At 40.5% G+C, this 23963-nt stretch overlaps 1 protein-coding gene across 1 annotated transcript in view; it reads right to left on the bottom strand.

Moving 5' to 3' along the window:
* Positions 1-578: 578 nt before the first annotated feature.
* The window catches only part of s100p (S100 calcium binding protein P), a 28917-nt gene continuing 5532 nt past the window's right edge, over positions 579-23963 (bottom strand). Inside the window, exons 2-5 of the mRNA XM_080430845.1 lie at positions 8825-8989; positions 6399-6569; positions 5524-5719; positions 579-1086 (exon numbers count right to left, since the gene is read on the bottom strand). Of these exons, the coding sequence (XP_080286971.1) occupies positions 802-1086; positions 5524-5719; positions 6399-6569; positions 8825-8871 (699 nt within the window). The 5' untranslated portion in view covers positions 8872-8989 and the 3' untranslated portion in view covers positions 579-801. The remainder of the gene's footprint in view (positions 1087-5523; positions 5720-6398; positions 6570-8824; positions 8990-23963) is intronic.

Below are 23963 nucleotides of genomic sequence, written 5' to 3'. Positions count from 1 at the left end.
CGGTAGGTTGAGCGTCGGTTTGCCGAGTGGGAGACTGGGGTTCGATCCCAGTTCGGGTCTAAATCATTACATCTGGCGTAGTCGGCAGGACATGGAGGAGGTTCACACGTGAGGGACATGAAAGTCGTGCGTCGTTGAGCGTATCGTAACCGGCGTAGCGTATAATGTGGAGAGCGAGGAGGCGCTCCCAAAAACTGAGGTGGTAGATGTGATGCCCCGGACAAAACCCGGCCACAACAACTCTGCCAATCGGGCTCAGCTCTATTGCCACGGTTAGGTTGTGCGTCGGTTTGCCGAGTGGGAGACTGGGGTTCGATCCCAGCTCGGGTCTAAATCACCACACATCATAACAACATTCTATTTGTTATATGTCGAACATCGAGAACTTGTGACCCATTTAAGAGACAACTGTATAAGAAACAATGACCATAAATAGCTACAGAGTCATCGTACCTTACAGTGTGTAACCCAGTGCAGGTGTACTGTTGTACAGCATGTCTCATTTGTACAAAAGCTGTGACAACGAATCCTTTGTTGTTGCAATTGTCTTTAATACTATTACTAAATCCTACCAATAGCCTTCACTGGTGTCAGTCATCACTGACAATTACATTTACATTACTTTTACTTTATTTAGCTGTCTCTCTGTTATAGTGTTTTTATATGGTCATTGAGACGAGTCTCAGTGTTCCAGTATGAAGGGTCCCTCCCTTCTCGTATCAGAACAATAAAGCTGTAGCCGCACCAGAAAGTTTTGTCACTTTGTCTTTCCGGTGACATTGTGAAACTGCAGCCCTTCCTTCACCTCTTGATGCGGCTCAGCTGCTCGCACATGATTGACAGGTACTGGGTCAACTTAACCAAGGCAATGATAACGAATCCACCAATCAAGGTGCTGGTGGGCCAGAAGAGGGAGTTGAAGACGGCGACCTGGCCGTAGATCTGTGTCAAGATGGCGCTCTCCACGTGGCATCCGGGGTCCACAAAACACGGAACTATTTGTTGAGTCGTGAGACGTGCAGATATGTTCTGGACCATGGTGTGTGTGGCCGCGTAGTCCTTACGGCACTTTGGGATGAAGAAGCACTGTGGGAGGGGAACAAGAAGGGGAGAAAGTTGTGTACCGGTTCATGTCAAGGACAAGTGCCGCGCTATGAGCTTGTATATCAGCCATTTTTGAATAGCAAAAGTATAAAATATGGTTAAAGTGGTTAAAATGATTGTGACCCCCGGGGGTCCCCGGACCTCACTTTGAGAACCAATGCCATATAGTATGGGCAGCACCATCTAGCTTTGTTGGTACATTCCATCCTGAACCTCGATTCATTTTTTTATACAGTATGGCAATCTTTGAACACATTTGGAAAAGTAGACCTGCTCTAGAGTCCCCCGGAGAATCACAAACTATATGGTGGAGAGTAATCTGAAGCCATTAGAAGGTAATGATGTGTAAATTAACAATTAAAATCCAATAAAACGGGCATTAACATTAAACAAAAATAAGTTATCATTAGTCTCATCTACCCATTCAATGAGAAAAACATTGTTTATTAACACAGAGCGATGCCGTCTAGTCCCTTTTAGAGAGTATTTATAGATATTGCATTCAGCCCCGTCTTTGTGATGAATTTGCCTGTGTGTCTTGTGTCTTATCTCCGGCTCATAGAAGGTACCGGCACTAGTCAATAGCAGGCTTTTGATTCGCCGGCACAAGCCAAGGCTCGAGACTGAAAATGCTAGCTCATCAAAGTTGCATTGTTGTTGAGAATGTATGCATGTAATATATATTTTTCAGCAAATCTCTTAGTCACACCAACATTGTTTTTGTGAAGTCGTGTTCTAATTAGAACCCCCTTGAGGGCCCCCTTGAAAACGAGATGCTGCATCTCAAGGGGCGTATCCTTGTGAAGGTTATAAAGATCGCTACAGTATGTCTATTTAGAGACAAGCCTACTGTAAACTGACCTATTGTCCAAACCTTGCATTAGCTATAATGTCCTCTTGTGAAGGCTGCATTACGGCTGATTCATACCTTTTACTGACTGGTAGTGATACAAACATAATTGACACCAGGAATTGGCAATCCCACTTTCCAGTTCACACAGAACAACTACTACTAGTGACTTTGCAGATATAATCATGACATTATAAAACATTTATATTTATTTATTTGCCCTATTTTACATAGACTATTTAAAAATAGCCGATCCACAAGCTCACAACGCGCATCGCGACGCATTGTGAGCTTGTAGATCAGCTATTTTCAAACATTTCAGTACTTTAAGTATATTTTGATGCCAATACTTTTGTACTTTTACTTTGATTGAACTCAAGTAACATTTTGAGCACAGGCCTTTTACTTGTAACAGAGTATTTTTATATTGTGGTATTGCTACTTTTACTTAAGTAAAATATCCGAGTACTTCTTCCACCCAAATGAATTTGACCCACTGGTCGACTATAGTCGAGATGCTGAGCATCAGCTACGTTGCGACCGTTGTCACTATAGCGTCCTGGCTGAATTCAACCTGGTGTTTGTACTTTCTCTATTTACAACCCGTACATCTACATAAACGTTCAGATTTCAAATATAAAGTGCTTAACTCATGGCCATGGATGTTAAAATTCACTTCGAGTGGGTATAAGTACCTGTATCTTCCGTATTGTTCAATAAAAAGCATTTTAATCCGATCGGCAGCCATTTTCTCATAGAGTTATAATGTATTAGAGTGCAATACTCCTCCCAACCGGTAGGGTCGCGTAAATGAAAGTCAATGGAGAAAATTCGAAGTCAATGGCCACCAATCGGATTAAAATGATTTTTATTGAACAATACGGAAGATAGGTGTACTTATGGGGCCCATACATAATTGTAACATCCGTGGCCATGGGGTCAGCACTTTATATTAGAAATATGAACGTTTATGTAGATGAACGGGTTATAAATGGAGAAAGTGCAAACACCAGGTTGAAGTTCATCCATGATCGTCGTAACAGACGACCGTCATGTGATCCATGGCCAACAGCAAGGCGTTTGTTTTCATTCTTATAAGACCGCATGGCTCATTTATATGCACGTGAAAGTAACTAAGCGGAAAGTAACTAAGTACACTTACTCCGTGTGGCCAAAACGTGCAAACGATTAAAAACTTTCACCTAAAATCGTCTCCGTGTGGATGTAGCCTTGGTCTCGGACAAGAACAAAGCTCCAAGCTCGGAAAAATCTGCACATGGCTCGCTGATAACAAACCGTCATTACACCTGGGCAAAACTTAATCCATTCTTTTAGGGTCCAAAATTAACCTCAGAAAGGCCACAGACTTTACGGTCAGAGTGGGTAACACAATGTGATCTCATCTGGGTTAACAATCTTCCCAGTGATTTTTTTTTAACAAAAGTCATCAAGAGAGTCAACCAAAGAACAAGAGTTTTGGGCAGGATCTCCCCATTGGTCAGTAGGAATGCACTGAGGACACTAGCTGGAACATTCATCCAAAGTCATTTTGAATATGCATGCACCATGGCACTTCAGAGTCATTAACCCATTAAGACCTGAGGCTGATTCTAAAAATGTTTTCTAAATCCTCAGGGATCAGTGCCCATGTACCTGTCAAACTACTTCGAAAGAGTTAGAGACACCCTAAAAAGGGACATCAAAGTGGCATCAAAAAGTGCAACTCCCTACCCTCCTTCAAAACCGCCATAAAAGAGCACCTGTCTGCAATTTGCAACTGGACCTAGACAAGTCTTCTAGCTTGCCACCAGAAATGATTGATTGATTACTTAACAGTTTGCAAAGACAAGCACGGGGAAGTACAGTTCAATACAAGGTCTGTTCAGAGGATTTTAAACCCAAGAAAGCACTATGGCTTGTTTCCATTGGGGTCCTTTGTACTCGTGCCCCACAAATACTAACTCGTGCCCTCCAAATACTATCTTGTGCACACAAGTTAGTTAATTTGAGGGCATGAGTTAGTATTTCGAGGGCACAGGTTAGTATTTCGAGGGCACACGTAAGTTAAATCATACAAAGCTCATTCCATTTACCAAGTTTCAGAGACTGCATATCTGAACGCATGGTCACAATAATTGAGCTCGATGTGGACATGCCCAGGTGGACGTATACATATGCTGAGGTCTGCTTTTTTAGTCTGCACCGACCCCTATATGCTTCATGAATGTCTGGACTATGGCCTTTGGGCTATAAACATTGTAACATCATGTTTGTCCTAGTGATGACAACATGCCACGCTACTTTTAGATGCGTTCGCTCTTCAAAGCTTTGTCTACATATAGCCAGTCTACTCTGGTTGCACCGTAATGATGTTATGATAATAACGCTTAATATGCTGTATCCCTTCCCCCCATAACACATGCCTTTTCATACACGCACAGAACTCCAAACCATCACATGCCCTAGAGACTGACAGAAAGATGGAGGGACGTGCAGTAGTCTACAGCAGTGGTTTTCAACCTTTTTCATGCCAAGGACCCCTAAATTGATATACATTTGGCCGCAGACCCCCACCTGAAAAAGTTGTTTTGCCAGGGACCCCCAGAAGAGAAGATTTGTGTATTTAAAAAAAGCGAAATTATACAAAATTCTTCAAACACTTCTTTTGAAAATGTTCAAAAATAGCAGATCTATCTGGGTGTAAAAAATAGGGTTACAAAATCGCGGGATAAAAATTTAAAGGTATCATGACATTCATTTTCACTTTTTTTATTTTCAATGTTTTATTTGGGGTTTTATGACCTCAATTACACCCAAAAAACCTGAACTTAGAACATTCAGTGGATTTTCTGTGGTCTGGGGTTTTCTGAATAACTAGGCTGAAAAGTAATCTGAGCTTGGCCCTTCGACAGTGAGGTCACAGTCGATTAATCCCGCCCACTCTCCTCCTCGCCCCTCCCCTCCCCTATCCTTTCCTTTGGGGGGGGCGGAGCAGAGGCGATGATTGACAGGCAAAATCCCTCACCAGCGACACCCGCAGGCAAAGATTTATTTTTTCATTGCAGTTGAAAAGGCTTTAGAAATGTGAGAGAAAAACACCTGCCACGGATCACTGGAATTGAATTTTCACTTAAAACCTTTTGTACACTTTTGAAGGACCAGGACAAAGACTTTGAATGTGGTGTAAAAGTGAATGTCATTACACCTTTAAGTTAAAAAAAAAAAAAAAATAGCAGATCTACAAGCTGGCAGCGGCACGAAGTGACGTGCTGTGAGCTTGTAGATCTGCTATTTTTGAATAGCCAACGTATCCACTATGGATAAAGGGGTGAAAATGTATCAACACCTTTTGCTGGGGACCCCCTGGAACCCCCTCAAGGACCACTGGTGGTCCCTGGACCACTCTGGTTGAGAACCACTGGTCTACAGCATGCCTCCTTAGCAGAGATTTGCACTCAGACGAACCATTACAGTTTAAATCATAAATGAACTGCCCTATATATGCACGTAAGGATACAATGTGAAAAGTGCGGTACTCTTATTACACATTCCAAATCACTTCTGTATACCTCCATGCTGCTGTCTTGTGTTTCCTCGTTGTGCGACAGTCGGACCACCTTGCCCGAGGAGTTCAAGCTAACGTACACCTGAAGACAAGGGTAGCGGGAGTTCTTCCAGCACTCGGCACCACAGCTGTATGAGCAGTTCACATCCCACACGATGGTGGAATTCAGAACCGTACAGCTAGTCTCCTCTGTCCACACACTGGAGAGAAGATTTGGTCTGCTTACACTGCATGTTTTGCTCAGTGGCGTAATGTTCTGTTTTTCTGTCATGATCAGTGCCATATGATTGTGCCCATATGGCATTTGATCTTGTGCATGTTATGCCATTTAGACCGGGGAAGAATCGGTGTCATTTTTTGATTTCTTTGGGCTATAAAAGAAATAGCAGATCTACAAGCTATTTTTGAATTTTTTTGAATATATGTGCAAATCTTTGAATATATATATATTTACATTTTTAACTCAAATCTTTGCTTCTGGGGGTCCCTGGAACAAAACATTTTCAGATGGGGGTCCTTGGCCAAATACATATAATTTTGGTGGTCCTTGACATGAAAAAGTTTGAGAACCACTGATATATATAGCAACATATACGTTTAAAACAAAAAGAAACTGTTAGGATTTAGAAGACATTTGTAGAATCACCCAGAAGCAAAGATTTGAGTAAAAAATGTTCGCTTTAAAAACATATATATTAAAAGATTTGCACACATTTTCATGATTTTTCAAAAATAGCAGATCTACAAGCTCATAGCACGGCACTTGGTGCCGCGCTTTGAGCTTGTATATCTGCTATGTTTGAATAGCCAAAGAAATAAAAAAATGACACACAGATGCGTTCCCGGTCTTAAAGAGCTAAGTATAAAACTCAGGCTTACCTGTCAGAGTACGACCGTAGTACGGTGATTCCCAGAACAAAGTACATCATGACGGAGATGAGCACCATGCTGAGACCTAGCAGTATGGCTCTGTCCTCTCCTGCCTTCAGAGCTGTCACAGTCTTCCTCTTGTCCAGCACCTCATACTCACGAATCTTCTGGTAGATGGACCTGAGAGAGTGTAGCACATCCCAGTGAGACATAGTCGGCTATTAGACGTCTTATAACTGGTGTAAAAGTTTTTTTTTTAAATCTACGGCTAGGCTTAACCTGCCCTAGATGTTGATTAGCTGTTTTTTAAGCATCTACAGTATATATAGACCGTCTATATATAGCCGTTGAAATGACGTTGTTTTAACGTCTAGGTTAAGCCTATAGCCGTTGAAAAAACTTTCACTTTTAGACCAGTTATATCCCGGTTTTAGCCTAGCCGTTTAGACGTATTTTAGAAGTCTAAGAGCCCGAATAATGCTCAGTGGGATTGAAGCCGTTGTGCCTCATGGCAGTGCTAAAAATGTCAAAGTATAGCACTCACTCGTGTCTATGCATTGCCTAATTAAAGGCATTGGCATTCAGTACTTTAATCTTTTGTTCTTCACATTCACTTTCTTCACATTGCATTTGCTTAAGTTATGCATGATTTCAAATTGGTCATTTATAATGTTCGAGATCACAAAGTATGCACATAACACACTAGTTGCATTCATATCATATAACATATCATTTGTCAAGGTCAAAGACCAACACTGTAATCAATACAGCATCAAGCCAGTGTCTTGGGATAACAAAAAATAAATCTGCAGACACTTGCGTATGTGCTGAAAGAAATGACTAATGAGTAATCTGAGAGGGTGGGTATGGCATTTTTTGTGTTTACACATCACCCTTAAAGAGGATATGTTTTTTAAAGAACACATTCATTCAAGGCAATATTGAGTCTAGGCCAGGGTATGTTCATAAATTGACACTCCAGGTGACAGAGTGCACTCTGTCACCAAAATGTCCTGCTCCTAAATTCAGATCATGATCAGAATTCCTAATGGTTTATTCAGAGCATCGCCCTCTCAGAGTGCACTCTGGACATTCTGATTAAGAGTAGGTGCAAAAGACCATGATTCAACTTGATATGATTATTAGCTTAGATACAACTGACGATCTCTTGATCCATGCAGCAGCATTTTTTGTGTCAGTCCACATAGTTTATTTTACGAATATGAATTGGTCTTATGAACTGGGCTTTATGCACTGACAAACACTTCTCATAGGATCAGTGCCAGATGTATTGTCTGCATTTCTTTCCAAGTTAATTGTACTCTTGGCTGTCTGTTTGTGGTACCATAGATTTGTTATTTGACAATTTGAACCTCCCTCAGAAGGGCATCAGTTTGCTCTTGGGAGAAATTAGGTTTCCAAGGCTTTTCTTCCATGACACTATACAAAGTACCAGTACGCCCTTGGACTGAGCAGAGTGAACTGCTCTAATGAAAAGTGATCATTTGATTGCTACTTACACCCAACCAGACTAAAGTGGTTTGAGCCAACTGACATTGCCATCCAGTCCCCTGTGCTGATGGGGTGAATAAATAAATAAATAAATCCGCCCGTAAGATTTTTAGGTATATTGTCTCGAAGTGAAAATTGTGGCCTAAGAGGGTCACTAAAATCAGTAGGGTGCATCCTCTGGGGAGCATGAAGGTATACATAACAATAACAAATATCATTGCAATCCAACCAGTAGTTTTCCAGATATCTTGTTTGGGACCAAAGTGGCCTGACCACTGCAGCTAGCAGGGCTAAAAACATTTAAGAATGTGGAATTTATTTTCCTCATGCTTTTTAGAACTGTGTAGTACTGTTGTATTACTTTGCATTCACATCCCCAGACGTCATTCAGCACTGGAGACTAGACGCATACGTGTCATATAAACTATTATGTTTATACAGTGGCTGCCTAAATTATTTGTCTGATCTGTCCCCAACTGGCCCCCAAATAGCCCTCACGACCACATTAAGGTATGTCTGACGAGGACACACTGTGATTGGCCAGACACACTTTGACTGGCAGTTCTGCCTTGGTGCCTTGGCAAATGCCAGGATGAAATTCAATTTTCTCCCCTATACATAGTAATACAGTCAAGCCCCCAAGGACCCCCCTGAGTCTATACATTTATGGAAGGATGATTGTTATATGTAACTTTATAATTTTGTGGGACATAATATGCTAGTTGTTAAAAGGTTACAGTGCTGCTTTAAATACTGAAATCAAATTTGCAGAGGAAGGGGCAAAATAGTATACAGTAATGGGTACAACAGGAGGATTTGGAAACAGCAGCTGAAGCATAGCAAGTTTGTAAATAACTTTAACCAATTCCTAATATTGTAAATGAAAGCTTGAGTTGATTGTAAAGTAAGAAAATACACAGTACCTCCCACTTCCTCCCTGTGATGATTTACTTCCTGACCATAGGAACATCCTCTCAGAGGACTGTGGGTATTGTAGTCCACCGCTGCTGCCAGAAGTGCTCACACTGGGCTGATATCGTAGTCCACTGTTGCTGCTAGAAGGGCTCACACTGGGCTGAGGAAACCACCTGCCAAGAACATACACACTTAAGTGTTCATAGATAGCATAGGCCTTAACTGATTCTGGGGAAATTCAATCACCAGAGGCCGCACAGCAGTTAAGTTACAGAGTAAGAAACAGCTACTGTAAGATACAGCAGATACAGGAATAATATCACAAAAAACGGCATCAATAATGAAGCAACAGTATACCGTAGTATACCCCTGTACAATAGCCTGCACTATGCAGAACAACAAACACAAAGTCAGTGTCATTACAGTATCCTGTGAGTCAAGTCACCAGATGTCCTTGCTCCCAAGAGCATACTGTACAAGATTTACCAGAAGTAATAGATTTTGTATTTAGTTTTTACATTTTTTTGTGTTTTGATGTTATCTCAGAGCGGTCCTCTTGAATCCTTAAGCACCCTGGATTTTAGAATAGATTAGTCCTCTTCTGTTCAAGTCCTCATCTCTGTATTTTGTGGGCTTACAGAGCAAATCGTGCCCTTAATTGTCAGTCATGCTTCTCTCCTCCTCCTCCCATCTTCCTAGCTATTGTACATTCCACCATTTAAAAACAAGAATGAGCCAGCCTAGTGCTGTTGGTTGTTTGAATTAGGAACGAAACAAACAACAACCTCTGGTATAAATGTTAACATTTAAATGTAAATGGCCATGGGAAATACTAGTTTCTGGTTGGCCATCCATTAATACTGGATATAGGGACACCCTGCCAACAGTTTAATCACCCTTCTAAATCAAAGTATATGTATTATTGATATATTGATATAAATTATTGATATATTAACCTGCATGGAAACATAACAGCGATAAACACACTGTAGAAGCTGCTTGCTTATTAAAGTAATACTAGGTAACTTTTTCAACAAAACTAAAGTTAAATTGTATATATTTTGTGAGTGGCAAAAGTTTCACAACACCCACTCCATGAATTTCACCCCCGAAAGCCTTTTATACATATATTTTCTATTGAACGGTGATAGGGGTGTCTTTCCCGCGAAAATGACGTCATGTAGCCGGAAAACGGAAGCGGAAATGCACCGGTTTCCTGTTTGGCCAGGAACTACCGCACCGGTTTCCTGTTTGGCCAGGAACTACCGCGCTAATAACAAAAAGGAAACTCACGCTGATTTTAAGAGATTGTATGATTTGATGATCGAAAAACAACAGAAAAAGAAAACACAGCTCACGGTAACTAAAGCTCCACTGGCTAAGAGAAACGATCCACAGATCGTATAAAACAATTAAAAGAACGCTTTTTGAAACGCTTCCGTCTTCCGGTGAAAACAAAGGGAATTCTGGGTAACAGAGGAATAAACAAACGGCCTGCAGTGACGGTAATGACCAGCAGAGGCTGCTAAAAATCGTTATTTGTGGACCTGCACTGTATAACTTTAAGTAAGAGGCCATTGTATGCTTTGTGGAGTTCTTCACCTCGGCCTCGTCCAGCATTGTCATATACTAGGACACCTCAGTGTACATTACTGCTTACAATGTTGGCTAAACAGCTTGAAAGCTGTTGAGGAGAATTTGGGGCAACTCTGAACAGGGGAGCAGCAGCCCTATTTAAAGGCCAACTAGGTAGCTTTTCTGATCTGTGTGTACACACACACGCCCCCCCCCCCCCTCTCTGACAGACTTCAAAGAGAACTAACGAGCAGTGAACGAGTTTGTCACTTTTATGACCCAATCAATCAACTCAGTGCACACAACCTCTTTGAAGTTCAGAGGGATCAATTAAGAGCTCCGGTGGAGGTCCCCAGATGACAGTGAAGTGACAATTTAAGTAACCTTTTTAATAGCAAAAAAAAAAAGAGAGAGTAATCAACAATCTAAAAAAGCTTGTAGATCTGCTATTTTCACAAAACAAAATCTTTCATTCCAAGTGCTTGTCAGGGTGGGGGGGGGGTCCTCAGTTAAAATATGATTATTTTGGGGAGTCACGGCCTGGAAAGGTTGAGAACCACTGTCATAACCTACAGCTAAACTGTGTTAGTCCCAATATTTTTCCTTTTGGCTGTATAACGTAATCACCATAATCTGCCAGAAGCCATACATTTCCTTGTGGATGAATACAGTTCTATCTTAAATAAAACACCAATCTCATCTTGTTTATTATTTTAATGACATAAATGATGTCATTACCCTCTGCTGTTGATGTCATTAGACAAATGATTGCACGCTAGATTAGCTGCGTAATTGTCCATTAAATAGTCGAGGTTGGGGGGATCACACTACACTAATGAACATAACAATTGTAATTACTCCATGGGCACTGTTGATGCAACCTTGATAATTGGAACCCCCAACATGTTGTGAGCATCTGACAATGTCCCTTTTTTTCCAGCATGATATGCCCACTTTAATATTATAGCAGCATAGTAAAGGTTCTGATTTCATCATACTGTAGATTATGTTTATTTATTTATTTAAAGTCTGTTTAATAGAGCTTACTGATAATAATTCAAATTATAAAAACAGACTTTCATTGTGGATTATTTTGGAGTTGCTGCAGACATTTCCAAATTTTCCAAATTTCCATGTGTGCATGTCTTTTCCTTTTTTTTTTGCTTCATACCCCTTTTTCTCTCCAATTTAGTCGATATGCCAATTATTTCCTCTACACGGCTGTTGTGCCCTACTGGCTCACCTGCCAGTGAGGAGCCCCCACCGGGAGGACGTAGACTAGAGCCTCCGTCCTACTCCTCCCGTCCAACACTCCTCGCTAACAGATGGAACAGCCTGTTGGAATATACGTGCCGTAACAAATACCACCATCCCCACTCGGCATCCCTCCTCCGGAAACCAATTGTGTTTCGTATAGAAACACAATTGGTTTCACCCCGGTTGATTCTAACCTCCAACCCGTGCAGTGATGGACAGGTTCTTTACCACTGCGCCACCCGGGTGTCCCGCATGTGCATGTGCATGTCTTAAATAATGTGGTCAATTCTGGTTTGAGGCGTCAGTGCTTTGCTTAAGACATTCAAGCCAGGAACGCATATATGTGTCATTTTAGATGTTTTAGCTATAACCATCATTTAATACTTTGGGCTATTCAAAAATAGCAGATATACAAGCTCATAGCGCGGCACTCTGTGCCGCGCTATGAGCTTGTAGCTATTATAGCTATTATAGCTTGTAGCTATTTTTGAAAAATCTTGAACATTTGTGCAAATCAAAAATATTTTGTTCCAGGGACCTCCAGAAGCAAAGATTTGAGTCAAAAATGTTCCCTTTTAAAATAAATATATATATATATATATATATACTGTATATATATATTCAAATATTTGCATAATGATTTTTCAAAAGTAGCAGATCCTCAAGCACTCAGTGCCGCGCTATGAGCTTGTAGATCTGCTATTTTTGAATAGCCAAAGTATGGATAAAGTGGTTACACAGATGCGTTCCCGGTTTGAATGGGTTAATAGGTAGATGTCCTTGTACCTGTCTCCTTACACTGTTTACCTGACTGCTCATGATGTTAATATACCGTATATCCCATTGCCTGAGTTAGTTACCAAGGACAACCATGGATGCCTTGGGAGAGCATTTGTTTTCATTACTTGTAGCCTATATATTATATACCCGTAGCCTTAGACGAGGAGAAAATAGCCTTTGTTCAAATACAGCTGCCATGCCAGCCATGTTTGACATGCTGGGTTCACAGTGAGGGCATGTGGTGACAGTTCAGCATGTGGCAGTTTTTCTTGCACTGATTATTCAGCTACTGACTCATCAGCCCTTGTATTGGGGTTATCTGTTACCAACCCAAGGGGTTATCAGATATCACCCTCTCTGTCCTTTAATCACTCCCCTCACCCAGGGAAAATAAAGGCTAATTATCATAGCCTTTGATGTCTGTTGCTACTGTTGGTCTGACCTAATTACAGTATAATTGGTCGGTACTTGAAGGGAAGATGTGGTCAAATATATAGTATCTTGCCTCACCAGACACATTACATTACAATATAGGATGTGCTTATGAGCACGTGGCTCACAATGCAGATTCTCAGAGTTAAATTAACACTAAGGATTTAGCAGTGTACCTTCAATGAAGAATGCCAGCACTGCTAGCAAGCCACTATAAATACTAAAACATAAATGTACAGTAGGCCTATACAGTATGTGGACTGTCCTCCTGTCCTACAATATAAAAGGTGCATGCATGCAGTGGAAAGATGAGCAATTATGGTTCAGAATGTGAAATTGTCAAAGATCCAGCTGCCATGAAATAGATGAAATTACGTTTTTTACCATTCCAGATTTTTATTCTCAATATTACTACATTAATATGTTCAAATACTGGATTAGGTTATTTGTGGGTTTTAAGCATAGTACCTTATTCTGCAATAAGATGACTTAAAATGTTCCTTTTAAAATTAGGCTTTTGTTTTGCATTACACGGCTACAGTATTTGTTACACCTGTCACCTTCCTATAACATGAAGCACGCAAAATATGTTTATTGTCTCCGCCAGGCCGAAAGGCATGGCGAGAGAGTATGTTTTCGCCCCTGTCCGTCCGTCCGTGTGTCCGTGTGTGTGTCCGTCCGTCCGTGTGTCCTGTCTGTCCGTTAGCACCAAATCTCCGGCACCGTTGGCCCGGTCGCTGCGAAACTGTGCACACACACTCCCTGGATGCCAATTCAGAACCTCTGCCTCAAATTTTTCACATGGGCCTGTTATAGCGCCACCAGGAGGCCGATTTGTGCAAAACCCATTTTTTCCCATTACTCCTACAGTTTTTAACCAAACCTCATGCAAATCGGTACACAGTATCTCTATAGTCATGTGATCAACCCTGATCTGTCCGATTTCCCATATTTCATCCTCATTGGCTAAGGTTACCATCCAAAGTTTGCAGGATTGGTCCGTTTTGAACAAACTGCCTCAAATCATGAACGCAGCTTGCCATTTGCATAAAATTGCACACACACATTCCCACTAGGCCGAGGAAGAAATGGCACTTAAAACTTTTCGCATCAGCCTCATGGTGGCGCTATAACAGGCCGATTTGCATTTTTAACTATAACTGCACCGATCTGCGTGAAACTTTGCACGCCTACTCCCTAGAGGCCAAGGAAAAACATCTGCACTGCATTTTTCACATCTGCTTTTTACAGCGCCACCAGGAGGCCGACTTATGTCAAATACATTTTTGGATATTAATCCTTCAGATTTTATCCAAACATCACACAAATCGGTACACAGTATCTCTATAGTCATGTGATCAAGACGCATCTGTCCGATATTTCATATTCCATCCTGATTGACTAAGGTTGACTTCCAAAGTTTGCAGGATTGGTCCGTTTTGAACAAAATGTATGAAATCATGAACGCGGCGTGCAATTTCCGTGAAAATTTGCACGCACATTCCCACTAGGCCGAGGAAGAAATGCCACCCTTTTCACATTGGCCTATTATAGCGCCACCAGGAGGCCACAATAACTTACCTGACCTGGCGGAGACCTGTGCTCCGAGGAGCACTTTTTCTAGTTTACTATATTTATTATTATATTTTGGTAAGATAAAAGGTAAAATAAGTGGTTTGCTTTACAATGCAACAAAGGCACTGCAGTTCTCATCATCCAACCAAAGGGTAATTATAATTATGTTTTAATGAGCATGTTTTCAGCTCTATTACTCTGATGATTACATATCTCATAATAAATACATTGTGGTCATGAATTGGTGAGATGTACGACCCCAGACCCCCAACAACCCCATGGGACTCATCTTGTTCCGTTTAACTGGCCCAGCTTTTCCCAACAGCAACATCTAGTCGTTAACTTTTAGTATCGAATTAGGCTCTCTTAATTTTAACATTTAAATGTTGATGTGTCTACATTGACCTCCGTTCAAGAGCAATACTGCAGAATGTCAGGCCAAAAGGTCTACAGATAAAGGAAAATTATCAAAAGGAAAATATTTATGATAAATAAACAATCTGCCAAAAAGATGTGACGGGGAATGAAGTGGCAAGACCCCTCTAAGGGAATCATATGGAAACAGAGCCCAGAGCATCGAGTTAGCAGAGCAGCAGCAGCCAACACAATGAGCAGTAAGCAGGGAGGTTTAAATAGCCAATCAGATGATGTGTGCATGTGACTGAGTTGGCACTACTTTGAGTTGTCTGCCTGAACTACTGCAGCTCCGCAGGCTTCGTGTCATCATATACAGTGATAACCATTGTGGACGTGCAGCACCGTGCATCTGTCCTGGGTTCAACTTCAATTTGGTGTGAGTCCATGCCTCTGCTATTGATATCCCTGCTATTATCCATGCTTCTGGTCAAACTGAATTCAATTTGGGAACCCATTCGGTTAAAAATAAAAGCAAAACATCTAATCTTCCACTTTGTATTTGCCTCCAGGGGCACCACCCCATTTTTTTAGTAAAACAGGAACTCAGTTTGGCTCCTCCCCATTCTGAGCCCACTTCCTCCCGGGTGCTTCTGTGTTTATTCCTACTAACAAGAACATTACATGTTTATGGCAGTGGTGCTGACTCTGCTGTTAGCAGAATCTGTCTTGAGAGATTAGACTGAATTAAATACATGCATTTAGTTTTGGGAAACTGATATTTATGTTTAATATCAGAATTGAAGAATATAATTAAAAATGTATGTTAACCATTAACCCTGGCGTTCCTATTTTTGGCAAATCTTCAAAATGCGTAAACTTTTTACATTCTAAAATAGCAAAAATAGCCGATCGGATCGATTTACAAGCTCACAGAGTGATCGGCTATTGGTCATACAAACCCTGCATCTATCCATCTTATTCTGCATCACTGTAATGAATACCTATTAATGCACAATAATACTGTATAATAACACACATTGATGCTAACACTCATTGTTGGTCAACACATCCTACTGTAAATCATCATACACAAGCCATAAGCTTATTGAGAGGCTTATTTATTCACCCCTCAGGCTATAAATGTCTGTTTTGCTAAACTGGTGGTGGATGACATAAAAGATGCACAAACTATCCCAGCTGGCCGTTGAGGTGAACACACGTGTCACCACTGAGCACGACTAGCATGCCTCAGGATGGTTTACAGCCCAAACTGAACCGGGCACTTTCAGCAGCCATCAATAAGGGTCCTACTTTAAATCCAGAGGGCAGGACAAATGTTTTGGTGACCACAAAACGGGGTGTGTGTTTGTGAGCGTCTGTGTGTTGATGGTTTTGTGCGTGTGTGTGCGTGTGTGCGTGTGTGTGTGCGTGCGTGCGTGCGCGCGTGCGTGCGTGTGTGAATACCTAAGCACACGTCTACATGGTTGTATGCTTGCATGTGTGTGTCTCACATACTACATTTGCTGGAGGTGTAAAATCTTTGTAACGGAAGAACAAAGGTGTGGTGGCATGCAGAGACGACATGTTATATGGACATATGTACATACTGTATGCACTCTTCCTACACATGCACTCAGACATCACACAACGACGTATATAAACATACCAGACATTCCTTTACAGTTTAAGACCTTCTGGTTCAATGGAAAACATGCTCACACTTCAAAGTTGACCTGGTGAAGGTCAGTCAACTGTATGACAAACGTGGCAGACATTAAACTACTGTTATCTAGCTGCTACAGTAGCGCCTGTCCAATAGCTCCCGTAACTATATCGACTATCATTGACAGCTCGAATAATTTTATGTGGGATATACTGTATACAGTACATCTCTGAAAAATGTGGTAGAGGCAGCTTACAGGCCTTTATGAGAGATCAGAATCTCTTAAACATACATTTCATGACTGTGGCTCAATGCAGGAGACATTCTGGTTCAGCTTTCAGTTAATTAACGCTGTTAGCGTTTTGCTCACACTTATTCTGTTGGATAAAAACCTTGTAGATCACAAGACTGAATGGGTAGCAGAACCATCCTATGCATAATCCTAAACCTGTTGCTAGAGAACGCTTTGGTGGGTGTATAGGGGAGTTTGAAGGCGCCTGAGCACAATTTGAAGGGTATCATTTTGCGTTGCTGGGGGAAGAAGGGTGTGTGGTTGAAGGGCAGGTGCTGATACTATTTGTGTGTATTTAAGTAGCAGTTGCAAGAGGCAGCTAAGGAAGCTACGAAATATATCCATCATCTGGGCATGTTTGCGTGTTCTCGGCTTGAGTTGCTTGTCTTTGTGCACGTGTTTGTTCTTAAGAAACCTTGTGAGAGTCAAATATAAGCACAGTCTTCTTCACCCTGTAATGATTAATATGCACACACTTTTGTTATGTTCTTTTCTGCTCTGTTGACGGCTTGATAACAGGCATGAGTCAGCTCCTGACCTGAGTCATCTCCTGACCTGAACCCACGACTACAGCATGTTTATCAATGAGAGCGAAAATTGCCTTTTTAGAAAAGCAAAACAAGACTTTATACCGTGGAACATCCAGCAACATCTGCTGGAAGAAATGCTTGATTATAGACCCTGTGTGGTGTGTGGAGGTTTGAGGAGTCTGTGTATGGAAGCATGATTAAGGGAGGATGGCTTTTTGGAGAAGAAGGTAACATTTATCTTGGTAGTCGTGTATCATAGAATGGTGTACACTCACACACACACACGTTGTTTTCCTCTAATCTTAATTTAGGACTGTTTATAAAGTGCATTACGACATGCACACACATAGAGTAAGCTCTCTCCTCCATTACAGTTCATAGAATGTTAGTTTTGTTTTCCTGTCTAGGGTTAGTGTCTCCACTCTCCAGTGAGTCAATGTGATTGTGACTGTTTTTGTTGTTGTTTTGTTTTTATATATATATATATATATATTTGTATATTATTTTTGGGGCTTTTCGGCTTTTATTTGGATAGCACAGTATAAAGTGACAGGAAACAGGGAGAGAGCCAAGGAGTGACACGCAGCAAAGGTCACAGGCTCGGGAATCAAACCCGCAACTTGCTTTCAGGCTGCATTAGAGCCTATTATGTGGTATGTGCTTTATAACCACTAGGCCATCATTGCCTGATTGGGACTGTTTTTGACCATCTGCTGATTTACCATGATTAAAAAGCTACAAATTTGTCTTCAAAATGGAAAGCCAGAAATGTTGTCCTCCAAGAGACGCAAAAGCACTGTTTCCCAAACAGTAGGTCGGGACCCATCTTTGGGTCACATACCAATGTCGCCAGTAAATATCTCCTTTTTTCCGTTTCCTACATTAAAAATAAATAAATATATATATTTCAAAAGATAAAAAAAAGTTTAACCAACAAAATCCACAACTTTTCTTCAATTAGAAACAATTCAAGTATTTCATGAATAAAAAAATAAATCGAATCATTTTACATAAATACATTTAAAAAACGTTTAAGAAATAGTGAAAATAGCATATCTACAAGCTTACAACGCGGCACCAAACGACACATTGTGAGCTTGTAGATCTGCTATTTTCACTAGTTTGGGTCCCGGCCAAACGTCTAATTTATTTTTTGGGTCTTGAGCTAAAACGTTGGGGAATGCGCTAGAGGGAAGATCATAGGGTCAGCCAAATCAATATGGTTTATCCTGCAACTTGCTTGATAGATTGAGGTATCTTGTGTGCTGACATTTATGCCAGAAAGGTCATGGTTAATCAAAATTGTTAGAGTTCATCCTGTCTCATGGAAATCCTTTTGATTTCTAGATACCGTTGCTATCGGGAAGAAACCATGTATTTCAACTTTATGTTTTTTCGTAAATAGTGTCACCCAAAAGTAGCAAATATAGCTGATCTACAAGTTCACAGCGCATCACATTGCAACACATCGTTAGCTTGTAAATATTCTATTTTTTATATTTATGAAGAACAAAATTAAAGTGAAAGTGGTTCATTCTGTCTGGGTTTTATAAATATTGAACCAATGAAATGTATTAACAATAGCTTGTGACTAAATAATAACTACATTCTTCCATTGGAACACAGGTTCATTAATCCATTTCCTGAAAAATAACAGGTTTTCACCCATCAGCGACAATATATTAATTCAATATATTATGTAACTGGCCAACTGGCCTGAGGGTGGTGCTACAGGAAAGGCCAGGGGGTCACTAAAATCAGCAGGATTCATGCTCCAGAGCAGGGATGTCAAACTCATTTTAGCTCAGGGGCCACATGGAGGAGGGCCAGAGGGCCAGAGGGCCGGACCGGTACCGGACCGGTACCGGACCGGTAAAAACATGGCATAATAACTAATAATAACAATAACAACAACTTCAGATAGTTTTCTTTGTTTACTTTACTTAGTCTTAGTTAGTACAAGCACATTCTGAAAATGTAAACTTCACAAATAGGGATGGCCAAATGGATACATTTTATTAACCGTTTACCGTTAGGCCTTACCAATTAATTAATCGATAACCGTTAAAAACTTTTTTTTTTAGTTTTTTGTTTTTTTGTGCCAAAATACATTTTATTTTAAAGGGGCAAGTCTACACACTTTTTTTGTGTCTCCAGCAGAGTTTCTAGTGTCTCTATTTCTCTCTGGAAGAGGTTGCACATGAACTCTGCAGCCGCACTGAGGCGCTCCAACACAAACAATACCAATACAAAGACGAGGAAGAAGAAGAGGAAAGTCGAAGTTACGTGTGGTTGCAGGTGTAGACTTGGCCAAAAAACAATTAAAACATTTTTGGCACAATTTTTTTTTTTTTAAATGCTTTGCAAAATCATCTCGCGGGCCGGATTAAACTAGTTAGCGGGCCTGATCCGGCCCGCGGGCCGTATGTTTGACATCCCTGCTCCAGAGAGTATGAACTTGCTCAGCAATTTTCATGGCTATTCGATTTTGAGATATCATTTGTGCAAAAGTGCTACCTTAAGAGGCCACTTCTTCCATGGCTTTCCTTTCTTGTGGTGTTTCCCATGGATACATTTGGGTCCTACAGTATATTGTTTTCTATTTACTTATTTCATGTTGCTCTTGGGACAAATTGGGGCAATTAATCCTTCTATAAAATCATGAAACCTCTGTGTGCATGCGTATCTGTCCTTCGTGCATCTCGAGAGTCGCCAGACCGATCGACTTCAAACTGCACGCGTGTTGGCGGTTGTTTATGACTCGGAGTGACCGGGCCTTTGCTGTCCAGGCCCTCAGCTGTAGAGATCCCTAATTCTGTATGTCATGCTACAGTATAATCTAATTTCTTTTTTTTAATGGCATTTTTGTGTTATTATAATGTTATTACATTTAATCTTGTATCACTGTTTTATCTCTTTATTTGTTGTGGGTCCTCTTTTTATCTTGTTTTTAAGTGCCATGTCTTGAACTCTGTTGTAATTTTCTTTTTGTGACAAATCACTTTGTAGCTTTGTTTTATAACATGCCATAGTCTAGAAATAGTGTTTTATTATTTTTAGAGGGTAGGGTGGTTTTAACATCCTTGCAGCCAAAGAGAGCAAGATAAACAAACAATACAAAAGTAGAAGATAAAAAATAGAATTGATAGAATGATAAATGCATATTTTTTTTCTTCTTATCAACATCTTTATTGCATATGCATGAACATTATGTTTGTACATATCGTACACATCGTTATTGTTGTTGATAGTTGACACAGATACCTCTTTTACAGTGTTGCCAAAGACTGGGACATGAGTGTACATATCGTACATATTGTTATTGCTGTTGACACCGATACCTCTTTTACAGTGTTGCCGAAGACACATTACTGGGACCATATCACTTATGATGAAAGTGGTTCAATGTAGACATATGTTTGGTCAAAGTCAGTGTATTGTGCACATTGGGATGCATTCACTATGCCAAGCGGAGCCACTCGCAGAGACGAAAGATTTATTGGCTATGCGTGCTCTCCTGGCGCCAAAACTGAAACCACATCCATAAGTGAAACTCAAAATCTCAAAGTTGTGTCATAGGCTAGTTGATCATCTGTGCAGTTTTGTACTTATAGATTATAAGATCACTATTTCCATTCGGCCAAAGGAGACGTACTGTGTAGACCATCACCACACTAGTCTACATGCAGGTTTGCAGTCAGTTTGCGTGTCTTCATTCACAAGATACTGCACACATACTGTAGTAACTTACTATCAATAACTCCAAGCTTGACGTGGATGGTTATTACACTCTGAAATCATGTACAAATTGCTTGTGCAAAGTGTTTCAGCGATATTGAATGGATCTTCAAGCATTTGATTTTCTATTGTATTCTCACAGCACACCAATGAGGAAATATAGCTCACCTGATCTCTGATGATGGTGTTGGACATGTATCGATGGTCAGACTGTCAGAGCAGTTGTCCTCTAGCATGGCCCTAGTCCGTCTACTCCACCTCTACCCATGGGCCTGTTTCTCCCTCTCTCTCTCTCTCTCTCTCTCTCTCTCTCGCTCTCTCTCTCTCTCTCTCTCTCTCTCTCTCTCTCTCTTTAAAATACTTATGCAATTCAAATCTCGAAATAATTCTAATTGCTTTCTGAATGGAAACAAAATCACTAATCTTTCATTTTTTTTATCACATGGTTAGGCCTCTGTTTCAGTTCCAGGAGGCACAGCTAGATAACAAAAATATAAAGAAAAATAAAATAAAGAAATGAAAAAAATTAGGAAAAATGAAAAATACTGTACAAAGATGCTGTTTTATAGAGATAAAGGGCGGTTATTTTGCTTCCGCTTGGTAGCAAATAAATCACTGAAAGATATGAAAAAAAAGCAAAATAAAAAGCATGAATCTTGTGTGACTGCCTGTGTGGGCTAGTCTGATAGGTCACCTCTAGCCTTCACTAAGGTCTCTAGACACTGGTTTCTGCCTTTTGAACAGTGAGTGTACGTCAGCCACATAAGCATCTGTTGGCATTGCTGTGTGGCAGCGTGTATATGAGGTGGGTGGGTTGTTGGAAGGTGTTGAGAGACTAAAAGGGAGGGAGAGTGTGTGTGTGTGTGTGTGTGTGTGTGTGTGTGTGTGTGTGTGTGTGTGTGTGTGTGTGTGTGTGTGTGTGTGTGTGTGTGTGTGTGTGTGTGTGTGTGTGTGTGTGTGTGTGTGTGTGTGTGTGTGTGTGTGTGTGTGTGTGTGTGTGTGTGTGTGAGAGAGAGGGAGAGAGTGGTATGCCAAAATCTATGCTTTGGCAATGTGTGCAATGTGTACGTCATGCCAATAAAGTTAATTGAATTTAATTGAGAGAGCTTGAATATGAGAGTGTTGAGAGAAGAGGGACTGGAAAAAGAAGGATATATTTGTATTATGATTTCTGAAAGTAATGGTAACGTGAGACTCAGACACACACACACACACACACACACACACACACACACACACACACACACACACACACACACACACACACACACACACACACACACACACACACACACACACACACACACACACACACACACACACACACACACACACAGAGAGCCTATAATGGTTGCATATCATGATGACTAGAACCCTCCCCCTGCCCTGTCACTCAGCATTCTCTGAACATCATTTGCGTCAGTGACCATGCTGTCCTTTTTGTTTTGTGTACACATTCAGTGCAGTTGGCTCCTGTACAAAACCTTCTCCTATGCCACAATAATAAACCCCAGAAGTTTATATTGGAGTCATATACAAACCAAAAGGCTTCTACACTGCTCCTTCCATTTCCCCAAACTGGATTATTTAGTAAATTGAGTCATGCAAAAAAAAAGAAGATACTATAGAAAATGTCCCTCTTCTCTCCCTGATTGCTACCATTAACATACTTATTTTCTGAAAAAATCACATTTTCTTCTCATGAACACAGATCTTTGGACATTAAAATGGCTTAATGTGCCATTTGTCTTTTCCAACGTCAATAACGAGCAATTATTTCCCTTTTTTGTCATTTGTTTTGTCATTCCATCGTAATTTTTGTTTGTCATTTGATCATTCTTGAGATCCAGAGCCTTACTATTGGCTCAGCTGACTACAAAATTCGTCAAGACGATGCAGAACTTCTTTTCGCTGAATGTCGTAACATTTTATTCAATCTAACTTTAAAAGGCTTCAAACTACAGGCCTAAGCCTTGTTCTGTTACTCAAGATGCCGTTACCAGATATCTTGTCGTTTAACCTTGTATTAATCCAGGGACAGTTGACTATGCATGGAAGCTCCTTGTTCATTCATATACTTTCATATTTGGGATATTGTTGGCTACTGCAGGAGCTGAGTGAAAACCACTGGAACCATAGTATCGCTATTCTGGGAGGGAATCTTTGCCCAAAATAGCAGATCTACAAGCTCACAGCGCATTGCACCCACAGCGCCTTGTGAGCATGTAGATCAGCTATTGTCGGAGGCGAGATCTGGTGTAGAGGGCGAGTGGAAAGAGCGGATCAAGTACAGAGCCAACCCTGGTCAACTAACTATTAGTTTGCTTAGAACAGTGGTTCTCAAACTTTTTCTTGCCAAAGACCCCAAAATTGATACTGTATATATTTGGCCGCGGACCACCGTCTGAAAATGTTTTGTGCGAGCCAGATTTGTATTAAAATCAAAATGATTTCAACATTTTTCAGACATTTTCAAGATTTTGACGCGCTGTGAGCTTGTATATCTGATATTTTTGAATAGCCAATGTGTAAAATAATGGATAAAGGGTTTTAAATTATTGTGATGCTTTAGAAGGTTTAATGGGTTAACCCATTCAATCCTGGAACGCATCTCTGTCATTTTAGGTTTCTTTGGCTATTCAAAAATAGCAGATATACAAGCTCATACTTGTATCATACTTGTATGAGCTTGTAGATCTTAATATTTTTTTGACAAAATGTGGAAAATTTGTGATTTTTTTTTGAATATATATATTTTTCAAGCGAACATTTGTAACTAAAATCTTTGCATCGGGGGGGGGGTCCCTGGAACAAAATAGTTTACAAGGGTTTGCTTTAAAAAAGATGTATTCAAAAATATCAACATCAAAATAATAGCAGATCTAGATTGTGAATAGCCAGAAAGATTGTTGTGCCTCAATAGTGAGTTATTGCACCTAGATACAACT

This window comes from Gymnoscopelus braueri (assembly GCF_963280865.1).
Source record: "Gymnoscopelus braueri genome assembly, chromosome: 6".
Taxonomy (NCBI): Eukaryota; Metazoa; Chordata; class Actinopteri; order Myctophiformes; family Myctophidae; genus Gymnoscopelus; species Gymnoscopelus braueri.
The sequence above is the reverse complement of the archived record's forward strand: the minus strand, read 5'-3'. Positions and strand labels throughout refer to the sequence as shown.